At 52.3% G+C, this 16,616-nt stretch overlaps 1 protein-coding gene across 1 annotated transcript in view; it reads right to left on the bottom strand.

Annotated features, from left to right (window-relative positions):
• The window catches only part of UBE3C (ubiquitin protein ligase E3C), a 79,844-nt gene extending 73,593 nt beyond the window's left edge, over window positions 1-6,251 (bottom strand). Inside the window, exon 1 of the mRNA XM_024564552.4 lies at window positions 5,863-6,251. Coding sequence (XP_024420320.1) covers window positions 5,863-5,928 — 66 coding nt within the window. The 5' untranslated portion in view covers window positions 5,929-6,251. The remainder of the gene's footprint in view (window positions 1-5,862) is intronic.
• Between the last annotated feature and the right edge of the window lie 10,365 nt (window positions 6,252-16,616).

Raw genomic sequence — 16,616 nt, 5'->3', positions numbered from 1 at the left:
ACAAAAATATCTTTTAAATACAGAACTGCACCCTTATTCACCTGGGGGAAAATGTCGTGGACCACAGTGAAAGGGGCTTTTGAAGCCGCCTTCTCAGCAGCCCTGCCAACTAGGGACAGGCTGGGGGGCAAAGACGGAGGGGCAGCTACTCACATGCGCTGACAGAGCCCCTTAGAGGTAATCTGGAAATACCTACTGGAACTCAAAGTGCACCCGGCTTTGACCTAGACCCTCTAGAAAGCGAACCTGCACACGTCACAGGCACACACCAAGCATACGCACTGCAGTGCTGTTTAAATTAGCAAAGACGGAAACCCTCTCAAGAACCATCACAGCCATGGCCGCGCTTCCGCAGTGTCACCAGCTCTGCACAAGGATGCAGCAGGGCACGTGTGCACCTGGGGCTACCTCCTGCCAGTCTCATGGGGGGGCCACGAAGAACGACAGCCTGTTCAACGTGCTGTACTATGTGTCTGAACAAGAAGAATGCACACACCTCCTCGAGTCTGGGGGGACCCCAAAATTAATCTCCCAGAGGGCAGGCCCCTTATAGGACAGGCTTCCCCCCTAAGTGCATGACCTAGGACCCCATCTGGACCAGTGGACCAGCTGGTGCTGTGAGAGGCTGCGTTCGGCCGCAGTGAATTTTTCAGAAGCCTCTTTCCAGATGCTTGCCCACTTCCTGAAGGGCGACCGATGAGCGCGCTGAGCGCACCTGTCCACACCGTGACGCGTGTCCAGCAGTTCCTGACCAAAGAAGGCATGACCGCCGTGCCCCATGCTCCCTATTCACGGAGTCGACTTTTTTTGTTTCCCCAGATGAGAAAAGTCCTCCAAGGGAAATGTTTTGCTGATGTGGAAGAGGCAAAGCAAAAAAGGCAGAAGCACCAAAAGGCATCCAAATCGACGCATGCAAAGCCTGGCCCAAGCAGTGGGAAACGTCTCAGTGGGTGTGCCGCATCCAAGGAGAGGGCTTTGAAGGCGACTGAAGTTTACACATGGAAGAGCAAATGTACATTTGATACATAAATTCCACTTTGGGCCCCCTTCATACACGCAGAAGACAGCACTGCGCAGACCGGTGAGAACCTGGGGACAGCCTGACAGGAGGCATCAGAGGTTGAGGGGCGAAAGGGGTGGAAGGCGGGGGCCCGACTCTTCTCCTGCTCAGATTACTGTCCCAGTGCGCGCGGCACTCCCTCCCCCTTTTAGAATAAAAAACTCACGACGCCACACGCAAGCACGAATTCTAAACACAGCTCAGCATGACCAAGAGTGAGTCCATGACTACGTGGCGGGGGAGGGACCACGAGGCACAGGGCGCACTGGGACACCGACTGGTACAAGCACGTGGTTCTAGCCCATCACACTTGTGCCTGAAAACACCCTCGCCTTCACGACCCGCAGGCCCTGGAAGGACAGGGGCTCCTCGCAGCAGTTGGGGCCACCCGACCGAGGGCACTCCCCACGCACTCCTGGGTGACTGGACCAACCGCTCTCGCGCACCCTCCAGCCCTGGCCGTCCACAGGTAGGCTGCAGCGGACGGCTTCTTATCATATGTGTTTTTAAATGGGAAAAATGCTTTCTTCTCGCAAATAACCTTAGTGGTAACAAAATGAAGTTTTTAAAAAAGCAAGTCATATGTAGTTTAAATTAATTTCATTACCCATTCAAATAAAAAAATTTATGGTAAGAAATGAATATATGTCAAAGCAATTTTATATAACATGACAATTTCCAAAAAAAATCAAATGCTCAAATTGACTGCTAACCTATCTTTTAAAAAGAACTTTGGCATGTTTATTGCTATCTCGATTAAAAAAACCATTATGAGGTTTCTACTGTTTTGTCCATTTGGGCATTTTCACTAGCAATTTCCTCCACTTACTAATGTAAACAGAATGACCAGTTCCCCATGTGTTTGAAGTTAGTCTTTCCCACCCCCAGCACTGACAGGATGCTGACAGTTCTGCACAATTCAAAAACCATTCAAGTAAGACACTTCCCTTTGCGTTAAACCGGAGTAGGGGAGGGGAGGGTGTGTTGGTAAGTAAATGGTAACGGGGGACACACGTCACTATGCTCGTCAAAACCCTCAGGAAGCACAACACAGAGAGGGAACCTCAATGTATCCATGCTGGTTCATCCGCTGTAACAATGAACCACGCAGATGCCAGTAACAGGAGACACGTCAGGTGGAGGAAAGGGAGGAAGAGGGAACTCTGCACCGTCTCTTAATTTTCTGCAAACCTAAAAAAGCTCTAGAAAAGTCAATTAATTTTTTTTAAAGCAACAGATAAACATTAAAGAAACATTAATTCTACCACCACTTTTACCTCAACTATCATGGAAAGTTTGAAAAGAAATTTGTTTTTCTTCCTCTCTATAAACTCTTCTGTCTCCACCTCCATTTCTTTCCTTTGAATCTCAAAACATGTCCCTCCTCTGCTCACGGGCTTCTTCTCACTGTTGCCTCTGCCAGGCCCCTGAGAGCCTGTCACCCTCCCTCCTCTAAACGTGCTCCAGTTTCTCCCACCCAAAGAAACAAAACCTTCCTAGACCCCGAGATTGAGCACAGTCTCCTCCGGGTCCTTTGCAGTGACTCCCCATTCGCCACCCACGTGATGCACTGACTTCTGGCCCCTACTGCCCTGCCACCCACTCCCCCTATGGCCACCAGGTCCTCCAGGGGGTTTGTCTCTCCTCACTGCACCGCTGCCTCACTCGCACTCGGCTTTGTGGGTACCTGCCCTCACCCCACATGCCTCCTGCCTAAGCACTCCCCCCACTTATTAAATGTTGCGATATCCCACAAGTTCCACCTGGTCAGAGACTGTGCCTTCTCACTAGGCGACTTCGCTCTACGCCTCCATCTGCTGTTAGGTCCCAAATCTGCACGTCCACCCCACGTCCACACAAACCTGGACCATTCAGCAAGCACTCCCCTCTCACAGCATGGACCCCTCCCACCCCCGCAGTCTACAGGGCTCTGTCTGCAGCAAAGGCTCCGGCTCCAGCTCCTGCCCACACGGAACACATCAGGTGGAGCCCTCCCAGGCCCAATCAGATTCCCTCTTTTAAGAATTAAAATTGAGCCCTGGCAGTGGATTGAGCACCTGCCTGCGAACCAAAGGATCGCTGGTTCCATTCGCAGCCAGGGCACATGCCTGGGTTGCGGGCCGGGTCCCCAGTAGTGGGCACATGAGAGGCAACCACATGTTGATGTTTCTCTCCCTCTCCTTCTCCCTCCCTTCCCCTCTGTATAAAATCCTAAAAAAAAAAAAAAAGAATTAAAATTGAGACCCAACTGTCTCCGTTGGACACCTGAACTGGGAAGTCACACTGGGCCAGGACCAACTGCAGGGGAAAGGGGAAAGCCAGCCCCCAGAGCGCCGAGAGTGCAGCAGACAGGCCCAGGGAGCGAGGAACCAACGGGTGCTGGTGACCTGCTGTGTGGATAGGCCTCTGTCCTTCCGTTCTGTGAGCTACCGCGTCTACTTCCCATGCACTTGTTTTGCCTACTAAGTGGGTGTCAGTGGATTCCTATACTCTAGTCAAAGGACTCCCTGAGACGCTCTTCTGGGCACTGCCAAAACAGGAAAGAAGAACATGCTAATAAACGGTACCCTGCCACCACGATGTATCCGGGTTTCTGAAACGCCTGACAGTGGACGCCGGTGTGACTCAGGGTCAGTGGAACCCAGCGAGCACTAGGTCCCAGTGTGCACCCTTCCGACCACTGGGACGCCCTGCCTGTCCCTCACCTGCCCCAGTCCCACCCATCCCCCCAGCCCGCGCTCCCCTTTCCCGGATCACTCCCACAGGAAAGCAAGATGTTATGAGTACCCTCCACTGTAACCTAACTGTAACTGGGTAGTCTCACGTTCCCAACAAGATTGTAACGAAGGCATGGACGTTTCTTTACAACATTTCAGATTCTGCACAGAGCCTCCAGAAATAAGCACTTAAAAATATGCATTTACTTTGGGGGAAAAGGATGTATTTACGCAAAAAGTGGCAACTATTCAGTTTTCCACTAAGGTCATGAAAGAAAGGAAGATTTCAAAAAATTTAAGACATGGAGGAGAGATCATTACTGTGTCTTTTAAATAAGAGCCCTGGCTGGTGTGGCTCAGTGGACTGAGTGCCAGCCTGCAAACTGAAAGGTCACCGGTTCCATTCCCAGGCAGGACACATGCCTGGGCAGTAGAGGGTGTGTGAGAAGCAGCCAAATGATGTTCCTCTCCTTTCTCCCTCGGTCCCCCTCTCTCTAAAAAAACTTACAAAAACAAAGTTAAGAGAAAGAACAAAGAGAGTCAAGGAAAGTAAGCATGCGTGCAGGTGTTCAACATCACAGTCGTCAGGAAGCAGAATTCAAACTACAAAGAAACCACCCCGCCACGGTAACTGCCAGAATTAAAAGGACTGACAAAACTAAGTGTTGGCAAGGAATGGAGGCACGGACACCCTCACCAAGCTCTGCAGGGTGCTCCACAGGGAAAGCGGAGTAGGGCATCCTGGGGTGAACCCGAGTACCGCGCGACCCAGCATCCCACCCAGCCTCCAAGCGTGTCCCTGGCAGAGCGGCACACAGACACCCGTAAAGAAGAGCGGGTCAACGGCGGTGTGTTCACACAACGCAACGAACCCTGATGGGTGGATCCCACTTCCCAGATGCACGCCGAGTGAGCCAGGACGCCAGATCCAAAAAGAGAGAGAAACACACGGTCTGACACTCCCTTCACGTGATGTTCCGCGGGGAAAACTGACCTGCGTTCAGAGAGGCCGGGAGAGTGGCCGGAAGGAGCGGAGCCTGGGAACACGGACGAGTGGAGGTCACAGGGGTGTGTTCGCAGGTAAAATCCTTCACGATGAACCTACAGTGCTGCACCCGCCACACCCGGCGCTGTGCTACAGCCACCTGCTCAGGAGACCGGCCCCTCTGCGGGGCGCGGAGAGACAGCCCCACCTGGGAGGAGCCTGCAGGTCGGCACTGACTTCCAGGAGGTACAAGATGCCAGCCCCTGCCTTGGTCCAGAGTTCTGGGTGCCCTCCTGGTAAGACCCCTTCCTCGCCCCTCCCCTCCTCTCCTCTGGCCCCCCAGCACGTGGAGGAGGCGTGTGTGACCCCGAGTGATGCAGGGTCTGCACCTCAGAGAAAAGCGGGAGAAAAGGACAACCGTTCGCACAGCTAAAAAGGAAGACGCGCAGCCGCCCTTTGAGATGCTGATCAAAGAACTCCCTTCCACGGAGCGCAGATGTTCCCGGGTGACAGCACAGGGTCGGCCGCTAGCGGGTCGCCCGGGACACACGTGACAGCGGCGCACGGGGACGCCAGGCCCCGCGCGAGCGAGGGTCGTGGTTCCGGGGCGGAGACCCGCAGCCGGCGGGCTGTGTCTGCGCTGAGTTACTACGGGTCGTCCAGCCGTCTCCCAAACAAATCTAAGAATCACGGCAGGAAAAATGTCTCCAGAAACACGTTTGCAGAGGCCGGGAAAGAATAACGTTCACAGTCTCGGTCTCGAAGGCGCGGCCGATCGGCGGTGCGGCCCGGATTTCGGAGGCTGGCGACCAGGGCGCACGCGTCCTGTTTACTTCCCTCAACAGGGACCCCTCGGGGAGCTCCCTCCAGGTAGCGCCGCGCCCGCTCCTGCGTAACAAAGTAGCGCAGCCCGTTTCCAGGAAGAAACACTGTGTCCTTCATTACGTACACCGAGAGGGCTGCGCGCCTGCTGCCACCCTGCAGGGTTCGGGGCGCTGAACCCCCGCCCCGCGCACCTGCTCAGGCTCGGGGTGCGGACCTAGCGCCGGCCCGGCCGCTCCCGCCTGTCCCCCTTCCCCGAGGCCCGGAGCCGCCCTTACCTTCCGGCTTGCGCCTCCGAGGGACACCTTGGGCCTCGTTTTGAAATCGCCTTCAAAGCTGAACATCTTTACAGCTTATCCCATCTGGGAGGAGCCCCGGACCCTGAGAGCAGCGGGCGAGCGGGCAGGGCCCGGGGGACAGTCCCGGCGGGAAGGACGAGGCTGAGCCGCGGAGCGGCCCCGAGCCCGCCCGGGGGACTCTGCCCGCCCGGGCCTGCCCTCGGGTGGGGGCGCGGCAACAGTGGGGGGCGGCTCCTCCTCACCTCCCCCCTCATCCACGCCTCCCCACAGATGCCGCGGAGGCCGAGGGCGCCGCAGCCAAGCGGACCCACACTTGCGCCGGAACAGCTGCCGGGAAAAAAGATGGCCGCCGGCCGCCGCCGCCGTGCGCGCGCCCGCCATCTACGCCACGGCGCTCCTCCAGACGCCCGGCCGACGTGCGCGCGCCCGCCATCCACGCTGCGGCGCTTCTCCGGGAAGTCCGCTAACGTACGCGGGCCTGCTACTGAAGCCGCGGCCCTCCTCCCGGAGGTCCGCTAGCGTGCGCGCGCCCGCCGGGAACTGTGCCTCGGAGCGTGGGAACGTGCCGCGGTTACCAGGAGTCTGCGGCCGGGGGCGGGGCCGAGGCTATGGGCGGGGCTACCTGGTGGGCGGGGTCTCGGTCACCTGCGCCCGCGCCGCGGAGTGGAACTTGGTTCTGGGTTGCATACTTTCCTCCGACTTGAAGCCAAACGATTCATCGGGAGAGAAAAGGATAGGCTACTTAGTGCCCGTAGGGAGTGCGTACGTATCCCATCGCGACCTGGTTTGCATGTGTACTTCATGCACATATGCATGCTGTGTTTCACATGCACACACGCATCCAGAAATGTATATCATGTACACACGCGCGCATAACTATACATATTACGTGCACATGTGTAGATAAATATGCCACAAACACGTGCATTATAAATATATCGTGGACACGCTCATATACGTAAATATATCATAGGCGCAGATATCACATGCATGCACAAAAACGTATGTCTCAGATGAAAATATGCCGTGTACACACGACTGAAACCAAAATTTAAAAAATATTTATCAGTACAGTGTGGGATGCAGTGATGTGCTTTTCCTTTCATGCTACTTGCAAGTTGCTAAGTACATTTCACAATCCACAAATGATAGGCTTCAATCTCAGAAAAGTTTTGCTACCCACACACATGTATACATATGTGAATCAGGTCACAATATAGAGTGTATTTTTGTGATAAATAAAGATCAAAAAATTTTTGAAAGCCACTGAATTAGTGTGCTGATTCTGGATTACTATATCCATCTACTCTGATATGTCAAGAAATCCTTGATTCATCAGAAATGCCCAGACTTCACCAATTTTGAAATCTTACAGATTGTGAGAAATATCACGCTTTTTTTTAACCCATCAGATGGACAAAGATTAAAATATTGGTAATATCCAGCCATGGCTGGTGTGACTCAGTGGATTGAGCGCCGGCCTGTGAACCGAATAGTCACTGGTTTGATTGTCAGTCAGGGCCCCAGCTGGAGGTGTGCAAGAGGCAACCACACATTGATGTTTCTCTCCCTCTCTTCCTCCCTTCCCCTCTCTCTAAAAATAATTAAAATCTAAAAAAATAAAATGAAACATTGGTAATATCCATGATGTACTCTCAGCAACTGATTTGGCCCTGAGGTTTCTGATTTTGCCTCAAGCCCTTCTGAGGGCCAGACCAGGAGTGAGGCACAGGGAAGCCAGACTGGCCGGGGCACCAAGCCCAGCTCTCCAGCACCAGCTCTGTTGGTAATTAAGGTGCACTATCTCCATCTGCTGGGTATTACTCAAAGTTTCTAACAGGCAGGAACGTGGGCAGGGAAGAGGGGGCTATGGGCTGGCCTCTGAAACTCCCGGCACTGCTGTCCCCTCCCTTCGGTCCCCTGTGCTGTGCTGCCAGCCTCCCTGTGCTAGTTCGGTGCTTGTGCTGCAGGTGCTTCCCTTGGTACTCACTCCACGGAAGAATTAACAGCCTGCCCTCAGGCTTCGGGGAAAGCTGGCTGAACCAAAAAGCATTTATTTGTCTCTTGCATGATTCCAACTGAAAGATTTTTGAGGATTTAAAAAAATATTTTAAATAGAACATTTCCCGCCTAGGAATTCAGAAAGAACAGTGTAATCTGTCCCCACGACGCATCACGGAGCTTCCACGGCCAGTTTTCTGTGATGTGTAGCCTGCCCATTCTTCCCATTCCTTTGCTCCAAGTGAATGCGACATAAAATAAGAAGACATTATATTCTTAAGTTACTGTTTGTGGAAGCTTGAGAGACCTCAATTTATGTGAAGATTCTAGCTGAAAATCAAGAGTTGTTTCGGAAGTTTCTCCGTGATGTGCAGGAGAGAAGAGAAAGAGCTACTTCCACCAGGAAAAGCATTTGTTCATTTTCTTCTCTCTTACACGCTCTCTTGTCTGAGTTACCTCACAATTCAAATATTTGGTGATAATTGGAGAATGTACATAATATGAGGGCTGCCTGCAAAAAGTACATAATACAATGAAAACAGTTTGTGTGACATCAGTGTAACCTGGCAGCCAAGGAGCATGGACTGGAATGCCCATGTGTGAACAATGATGACCTCACTGTACTGGTCAGTGGGGGCAATAGACACTGTTGAGTGAGCATGTGTACTGTGTGGCCGTCACATTCAAAGTGACTGAGCAAGCAGAACAATGAATCTGCATCAAATTTTATGTTAAGCTTCAACGTTCCTCTGTGGAAACTATCTGGATGAATCAGAAGTCTGCAGCCATGGGCAACTGGTGATTGGCAGCTTTACCACAACAACACACCCTCTCAAGTATCACATCTTGTGCAATTTTTTTGCGAAACATCAAATCACCCAGGTGACTCAGCCCCCCTACAGCCCAGATTTGGCACCTGTGACTTCTGGCTTTTCCCAAAACTAAAATGATCTTTGAAAGGGAAGAGATTTCAGACCTTTGATGAGATTCACGAAAACACGACGGGGCAGCTGATGGCGATTGGAAGAACTGTGTGAAGTCCCAAGGTAATTTTGAGGGGGACTGAGGCATCATTGTCCTATGTACGGTGTTTCTTGTATCTTGTATCGTCTTCAATAAATGTCTCTTTTTCATAGTCCATGGCTGGATACCTTATGAATAGGCCAAATTACATATATAATATATAACCCAAGGACTTTTTTTCATTGTTTTTTAAGGGAGAGAAAGGGAGACCCCTGGCAGGTGTGGCTCAGTTGGTTGGACATCATCCCGCAAAGCAAAAGGTCGCCAATTTGATTCCCCGTCAGGGCACAGGCCTGGGCTGCAGGCCAGGTCCCCAGCTGGGGGTGTGTGAGAGGCAACTGATCGATGTAAACTTCCCACACACGGAAGTTTCTCTCCCTCTCTTTCTCCCTCCCTTCTCCTCTCTCTAATAGTAAATAAATACAATCTTAAAACACAAGAGACAGAGGGGAAGGGAGACAGAGACAAACATGCCTCCCACATGCACCCTGACCAGGGATCAAACCGAATACCTTTTGACCCCTGGGACGAAGCTCCAACCAACGGAGCCACACTGGCCAGGGCCGTTATATTTTTATTGTGAAATTTTGTTATTTAGAATAGTGATGCATGTTAATTGTTAAGAAAAATCAAAACACTACCAGCTCAAGCAAAGTATAAGAAAAACTTCCCATCTGCTATGTATTTCCCTCTTCTCTCCAATCATCTTCCATCTATTTATCCTCTGCCTGCAATGTATCTATTTATCATCTCTCCGTGTTTATCATCTATCAGCTGTCTGTCTGTCTGTCTATAATCGATCACCTGTATTGTCTGTCTACCATCTGTCTATCATCTCTCTGCTTACTATCTATCAGTCATCTATCTATCATCATTCACCTATCTTAGTGTTCTCTCACTGCTGTCACAGATAACCACAAATCCAGTGGCTTAAACAACACAAGTCTGTTCTCTCACCGCTATGGCACTTGGAGGGCTGCCTATGCGAAAAGAAGGGTGCCTGCAGAGCTGTTTTGGGGGGCCTGGGATCTATTTCCAGCTTCTAGAGGCTTCCAGTGCTCCGTGACGTATGGCCCCTTCCCGCCATGGCCTCCCGGCTGTCCTCGGCCTCTGTCCTCTGACTCCGACCCTCCTGCCTCCTCTTACCAGGATGCTATGCTGACCCTGGGCTGTGCAGGTGAGCCGGGATACCTCCTGCATCCCAGAGCCTTCATGAACTCACACCTGCCCAGTGCCCCTGCCAGTGAAGGTGACCCGCTCACAGGCTGCGGGCATGAGGACGTGAGCATCTTTGGGGCGGGGTCCAAAAGCATTCTGTGTGGTCCAAGAGCATCCTTTGAATGGTGCCTGTCCTTTTTAATGCACTGAGGTTTGTTTCATGGCCTCGCACCTGGGCTCCCCTGGAGAAGGCTCCGTGAGCACCTGCTGGGGGCGTTCTCTGGCGGTGCCAGTGGGGCCGGTTCAGAGTCAGGTGTAAGTCGGCTCCCTGCTGTGGATCTCGGTCTACAGGGCCTACCCATTGCTCAAAAAGGGGATTGACGTCCACAGCTATTACTGTCGGGATGTCTATTCCTCCCTTCCTTTCTCCCGGTGTTTGCGCACTTGAGTGCCTTTGGACTTGAACGCCTTTGGACTTCAGTCTTGGAAAGCAATTTAATTTTTGTACTTCATGTTCCCCTGGCAAACGATGATGGGAGAGGAGTGTGTGTTCAAATGTAGGGCGTCTTATTGTTGACCTCTCGTTAATGAATGCCATAGACCGTGTCCCCCATCCCCAAACTCACATGTTGAATCTTACCCACCAGGGGTATGGTGTTAGGACATGGGGTCTTTGGGAACTGATGAGGTTGTGAGAGTAGAGCCCCGCAAACAGGACCAGTGCCCTGGGAAAGGCCCCGCACAGCTTCCTCACCCCTTGCTCCATGGGAGGACATGGTGACTTGACGTCACCTACGAGCCAGAAAGCAGGCCCTTACCAGACACTGAGCCTGGGGGCGCCTGAATCCTTCAGCCTCCGGGAGGGCAAGAAATAAAGGTCTGCTGTTTGTAAGCCACCCAGTGTGTGCTGTGTTGTAGCGGCCTGAACTTAGAGGCACACATTTCTTTTAGAGAAAGAAGTATCATTCAAATGATACCCACGTAAAGGGCAGGACGCGTGTATCTACATTCTGAAGAACAACAGCAAAGCCGCAGCCCTGGAAAGATGACACAGGCTGAGAAACAATGTTGCCAGTATGGGAGAAGCTCCCTGCAAGAACTTCCTGGTGGTAACTAGCGTCCCCAGCCCTCCCAACTGGGTGATGTGGGGTAAATCATCTCACTTCATCCACTCCATCCACCCCCGCTGGGCAGAACGCCCCCCTACGCTGAAGGGCTGAAGGCCGAGGCCTGGCCCCTCTGGCTCAGCAGCCCTGGATTTCGGTGATAGACGGGTACTGAGTCAGCCTACCCGTTTCAGCCTGTGGGCATCAGCACAAAAAAAGGTCAACAGTAACCAATATGAAAAAACCAAGTGCTGATGATAATAGGCTGTTAACATCCTGCTGATCCCATTTTTATGCGTCATCATCATCCTCATTGTTTTAATCATTTAAAAAGGTTAGACAATTAAGAGTGTGTTTGGCCGCCAGTCAGCGTGCCAGGAGCTGCAGGCCAAACAGAAAGTGTCCCCAATCACTCGGGTTGGCAACAAGCTGCCCAGGGTCAAGGGCGGCGGCTCCTCGCACAACACCCCTGCCATGCCCCATCTGTAAGCACATTTGGAAAGACACACTCACACTTCTGTTCAAAGTCACTGGCTAATAATTGAGTGCCGGACTGTAGACACATGGCCATGGGCAGTAAAAGCTTCTGCCTACTGGGCATTCCCTTTCTGTCCGGCATGTACCGTGCAGTCTCTTACTTCTCAGGGCAAACCTGCCCGGTAAACACTCCCCACCCCCACGTTTTACAGATCTGAGACCGGGAGCTTAGGAAGCCATCGAGCAAGAGGCACAGCAAGGACCCACCCCAGGGTTGCTGAGGAACCAAAGCCTGAGCTTCCCTGAAATCCACTGCTTTGGGATGGACAGTCGGTCAGGGGTGCATTTCTAGCGACATTACTGAGGCTTTGCCTCAACAATTTCCATAAATCTTTCTTTGTTTACTCTGAGGGAGAAAAACTGCTGGGAAATGCACCACCCTGTGCAGACCAGAATGAAAGGAGCCTCCCCCACCCCTCGAGGGTACTTCCCCACCAGTTAAACAGCAGGGCAGCAGCAGCCAGAGGATGGAAACATTTTATTTAAAATTCCACCTGCAAAGATCATCAAAGTATCCTTAACAGTTTCATTAAACAGAGATACAGACAGAGTTAGGGTAGTAAATCTCCTCCAGTACAAGGAGTTCATTGGAGAGCCAAGGTTCTGGGCAGCTGCAGCAGGAAGAAAAACCCAGGCACGCTCCAGCCCCTTCAGAGCTCTCTGCGCCAGGGCCCAGCCCCAGGCGGATCACCTTGGCTGGAACAAGACCTCAGTAGTGAGGCCTCGGCTGTGCCCTCACCAATGGGTCCCTGACTGGTCACAGATGTCTGCGGCTCCCAGGCTGTGAGTGTTTGCAGGGGCCAGTCTTACTATTCAGGCAGGGAGAGACCCACACACCACGGGGGAGGGCCCCTGAAAATGCAATGTAACTCACAGGTCCAAGAAGAGGGGCAGGCACACGGTGGAGGGCACCCAGTGGTGGGGGGTTTGGGTGTGGTTTCCACAGGAAGGGCTGGGCCAGGCAGGGGGAGCAGGCATAAGGAGCCACCCTAGTTGTTGGGAGTCAGACCTTGAGTGGTGTGTGGCCTGGAGTGAGAGAGCCCACGGAGGAGGTAAGGGGTGGGGGGCAGGCTCTGCCTGGGCTGCTTGCACTCACCGGTTTATTGTCTGGGGCTCTTCCTGACTGTGTGATCCTCCCTTAGCTGTCTTGCTTGCTGTCAAAATTAAGGTAAAGCCACGTGGCCCATATTTTGAGGACAGCTCTTTCCCTGGAGAAGGTGTCCGGGTTTAGGATAAAACTGCGCTTGGCAGGGTGGTAGCTAGAGTTCTCCAGATTCCAGCTCGGGCGGGGAGGCAGGCCGGGTGGTGCAGGGGCAGGGGGGCGTTGCCGTGGGGGTTGCAAGGGCCCGGCAGCGAACAGGCTTCACGTTTCTGGGGAGAGAAACTGTCCTGGAAGCAGCACACTAACTGGGTGCCTGCCTGTCCTAGGACCTCGCACAGAGGACCTCACATTTGGGGTGTGAATGGCGTGGCTCCGCTGTCCATGGGGCCTGAGGTACCCGCTCTCCTTGAGTGGCACCTCTCTGGGGGCCCACCGCCAAGCTGTCCCATCCCGTCTTCTCTGCGTTTGCCCCCTAGCACCCTGTGGCACTCTCGAGGCACAACCATGACATGGTTGTCACAGGGCTTGGTTATTGGGGTTCTCTCTCATCCCCTCAGGGGTCCCCTCATTTAGAGACACGGAGCCTTCCTCATCTCCGTGCAGCCCCCAAAACGGGAGCAATGCTGTCGACTATCTGGTTAACATGTTAAGTCGGGAGCCTAGTCAATGGAGACAACACAGTCTCCACTAGCAGACAACCAGTAGACAAGAATCTCCTTCAAAATAAGGGATTCCCTCCTCACTTCTCCCTGCCATTATAATCTACCTTAAAAGCAAGAAAGTCGTTAGCAACCAGCGACAGAACGATAGAGCACGTCTACACGAACACCAGAGTTTAACAGTAAATCAACGCAGAGCCGTGAGCGGAGGTCCCGTCGTCAAAGCCCGCCTGGAAAGCCCGCCTCCGTCATCCACCTGCGGCGCGCCCTTCACATTAAAGTCGGTGAGTGGGTTTATGACTATATTTTTCCGGAGGGAATGTGATTACTTTAAAATATTTTATGTATTTCTGGGCTACAAAGACTGACATGCAGACATTAAATAGAGCAACACTGAGGAGAACATAGATTGATAGCTGTGGATGTTGCCCAGCCTCTCATTTTACAGATTGGAAAATCGGAACTGGGAGAGGTCAGGAAAATTACGCAAGTGGGTACAATCTCCAATTCTCATTTTTTACATTAACGTCGTGATGCCTTGTTTATTATCCTAAAATTATCCCAATCGTGTTCCAAAGAGAGCCTTTTTCTTGACATTTCAGGACCAGGAGGACGTTTAGCACGGCATAGCCGGGGCAGGCCGCCAGCTGCTCCCTCTCTCAGCATCCCCCCCACCTTCCCAGGGCCTCCTGGCCGGCTGCTGCCCCACTGCCCGGCCCCCAGTGACCCCCGAGCCACCTCCCCACCCCTGGCCGGGTCTGCCTCTGTTCCACAACGCCAGCTGAGTCAGATCGGTCAAAGGCACCTGTCCCACAGCCCGGTTCCTGGGTCCCCGGCCCCTTGGCTGCGGATCTGGAAATCAGTGGCAATGACCTCCTGCTTCATCTGCCCCGGTAACATCATTGAATTTTTTAAAGCTTCTTATCGGAGACAATTTTAAACACATGCAACAGCAGAGAGTCGGGCGTCACAAATGCTCACGTGCCAGTTACTCGGAGTCAACAATCAGCGACCCGTCCCTGGAACCTCGTCGCGTTTACTCCATCCTCGCCCACGTTCTGCCTCCTCCCCCACCAGCTTCTTCCCAGCCCTGGATGCTTGCAAAGCTAACCCCACACGCTGCATCACTGCATCCCTAGGTATTCCAGGATGTGTTTTAAAAAGATAAGGATGGTCTAGTCAGGTGGCTCTGTTGGTTGCACAGGTTCGATCCCCAGTCAAGGTGCATACAGGAGGCCATCGATGGATGTTTCCCTCTCTCTCTTTCTCTCTCTGTCTAAAATCAATACCCATGTGCTCGAGTGAGGATAGAAAAGATAAGGACGGCGTTTTTCCTAAACCACTGCCACAGTTCCACGATCGCACCCAAAGGAGTTAAAGCAAATGTTCACAGCAGCACGATTCACAACGGCCAAGTGCTGGCAGCAGCCCAGGTGCCCATCGGTGAGTGGATCCAACAACTGTGGGCCGTTCACACGATGGAATACTACGCAGCAGAGAGAAAGGAGGAGCTCCTACCCTTCGAGACAGCATGGATGGAACTGGAGAGCATTATGCTAAGTGAAATAAGCCAGGCGGTGAGGGACAAATACCATATGATCTCACCCACAAGTGGAACCTAATCAACAAAACAAAGAAGCAAGCAAAATATAACCAAAGACGTGTAAATATAGAACACACTGACAATACACAGAGCAGAGGGAGGAGGGAGATAACAGGGGAAAGAAAGGGAAGGGTCATCAAGAAACATGTATAAAGGACCCAAGAACAAAGCCAAAGGGGGGGGATGGGTTGAGGGTGGGAGGTGGGGTGGGTGGGGCGTTGGAAAATGGTGGGGAAATGGAGACAACTGTATTCAAACATTCATTAAAAAATGATTTTTAAAAAAAGGTTAAAACGAGTACTCGAATCATCAACGACCCGGTTTGCGTCCGGGCTCCCTGATTGTGAATAATCTTTTGGAGTCGGGATTCAAACACCGTCACAGTGAGTTGAAGGAAGAAGAGAAAATGCCTCACACTCTGTTTCTGGCAACGCCCGAATCATCCCGAACTGCGTGGCGAAGTCGCCGACCCTACAGAGAATTTCATTTTCAGAAATTCTTTTTAAAAGCCACGAGCTTTTCCAGGAGTCTCGAAGCATAAATCATGCCTTTCGTGAAAACCCATAAAAAATACTCAGCCTGTGAGATTAAATGAAATCAAGACGAACCTAATCTTCACGGTCACTAGTGCGGTTCCCCGCCGGGACAGGGGCCACCACCGGGTGCTGCGCTTCTAGACAAGCAACCCATAAGCCACGGTAACAACCTCGCCTAGTTTTTTTTACTCTAGACCAGCGATTTTCAACCTTTTTCATCTCATGGCACAGGTAAACTAATTACCAAATGTCCGTGGCGCACCAAAAAGTTATGTTTTGCTGATCTGACAAAAAATATGTATAATTTTGATTCATTCACATCAAATGGCCATTGTTGTGCTGGTTGTTACCATTTTTAAATCTGACAATCTAAGGGAAAAGAGGCCAGTGCCCCTGGCTAAACAGTCAAATATTGCATGTTTTACAAATTCTTGCAGCGCACCGGTTGACAATTGCCACTCTAGAAATTGTAATTTCGGACCTTTCCACCCGTCCCTGCTCTCTGGGACGTGTCAGCTCCCTACACGTGGGATGTGTCAGCTCCCTAAACGTGGGACGTGTCCCCCTACAAAGCGAGTTCCATCTCAGTTCTTCACGCAATGCTAAGGATTTGTCCAGACCTACCCAGGAGCCCTATGAACAGTGCTCGGTCGCCGAGGCAGTCCACGTTTGAGATTTTCCCGTTGCCTCGATTGGGGGCAGCACAGCCTGACACGGTGCTGTTCTCCTGTCCCGGAGGACCCGAGCGTGACAGCTGATAAGTCAGGCGTGCAGTGACGGCCACCCTGCCCCATAGCTGGATGTCTGTACCTGACAGGCCTGCGTGCCTGCGCGTGGGAACTGTCCCACAGAATTCAGAGTCTGAAAACACAAGCTGGGAACATTCTCGAGATTACACAAAACAGGTTAACTCTGACTTCAAGCACGAACATCAGCTCATGCAGCTGAGCAAGACTGCCAAGTGTGCTGTAGAGGTACACAGAGGGGAAAATGAAAGGAGACAGCGCC

The sequence above is a fragment of the Desmodus rotundus genome, chromosome 6, assembly GCF_022682495.2.
Source record: "Desmodus rotundus isolate HL8 chromosome 6, HLdesRot8A.1, whole genome shotgun sequence".
NCBI classification, from domain to species: domain Eukaryota; kingdom Metazoa; phylum Chordata; class Mammalia; order Chiroptera; family Phyllostomidae; genus Desmodus; species Desmodus rotundus.
Note: the sequence above shows the minus strand (reverse complement) of the source record. Positions and strands in the feature narration are given on the sequence as shown.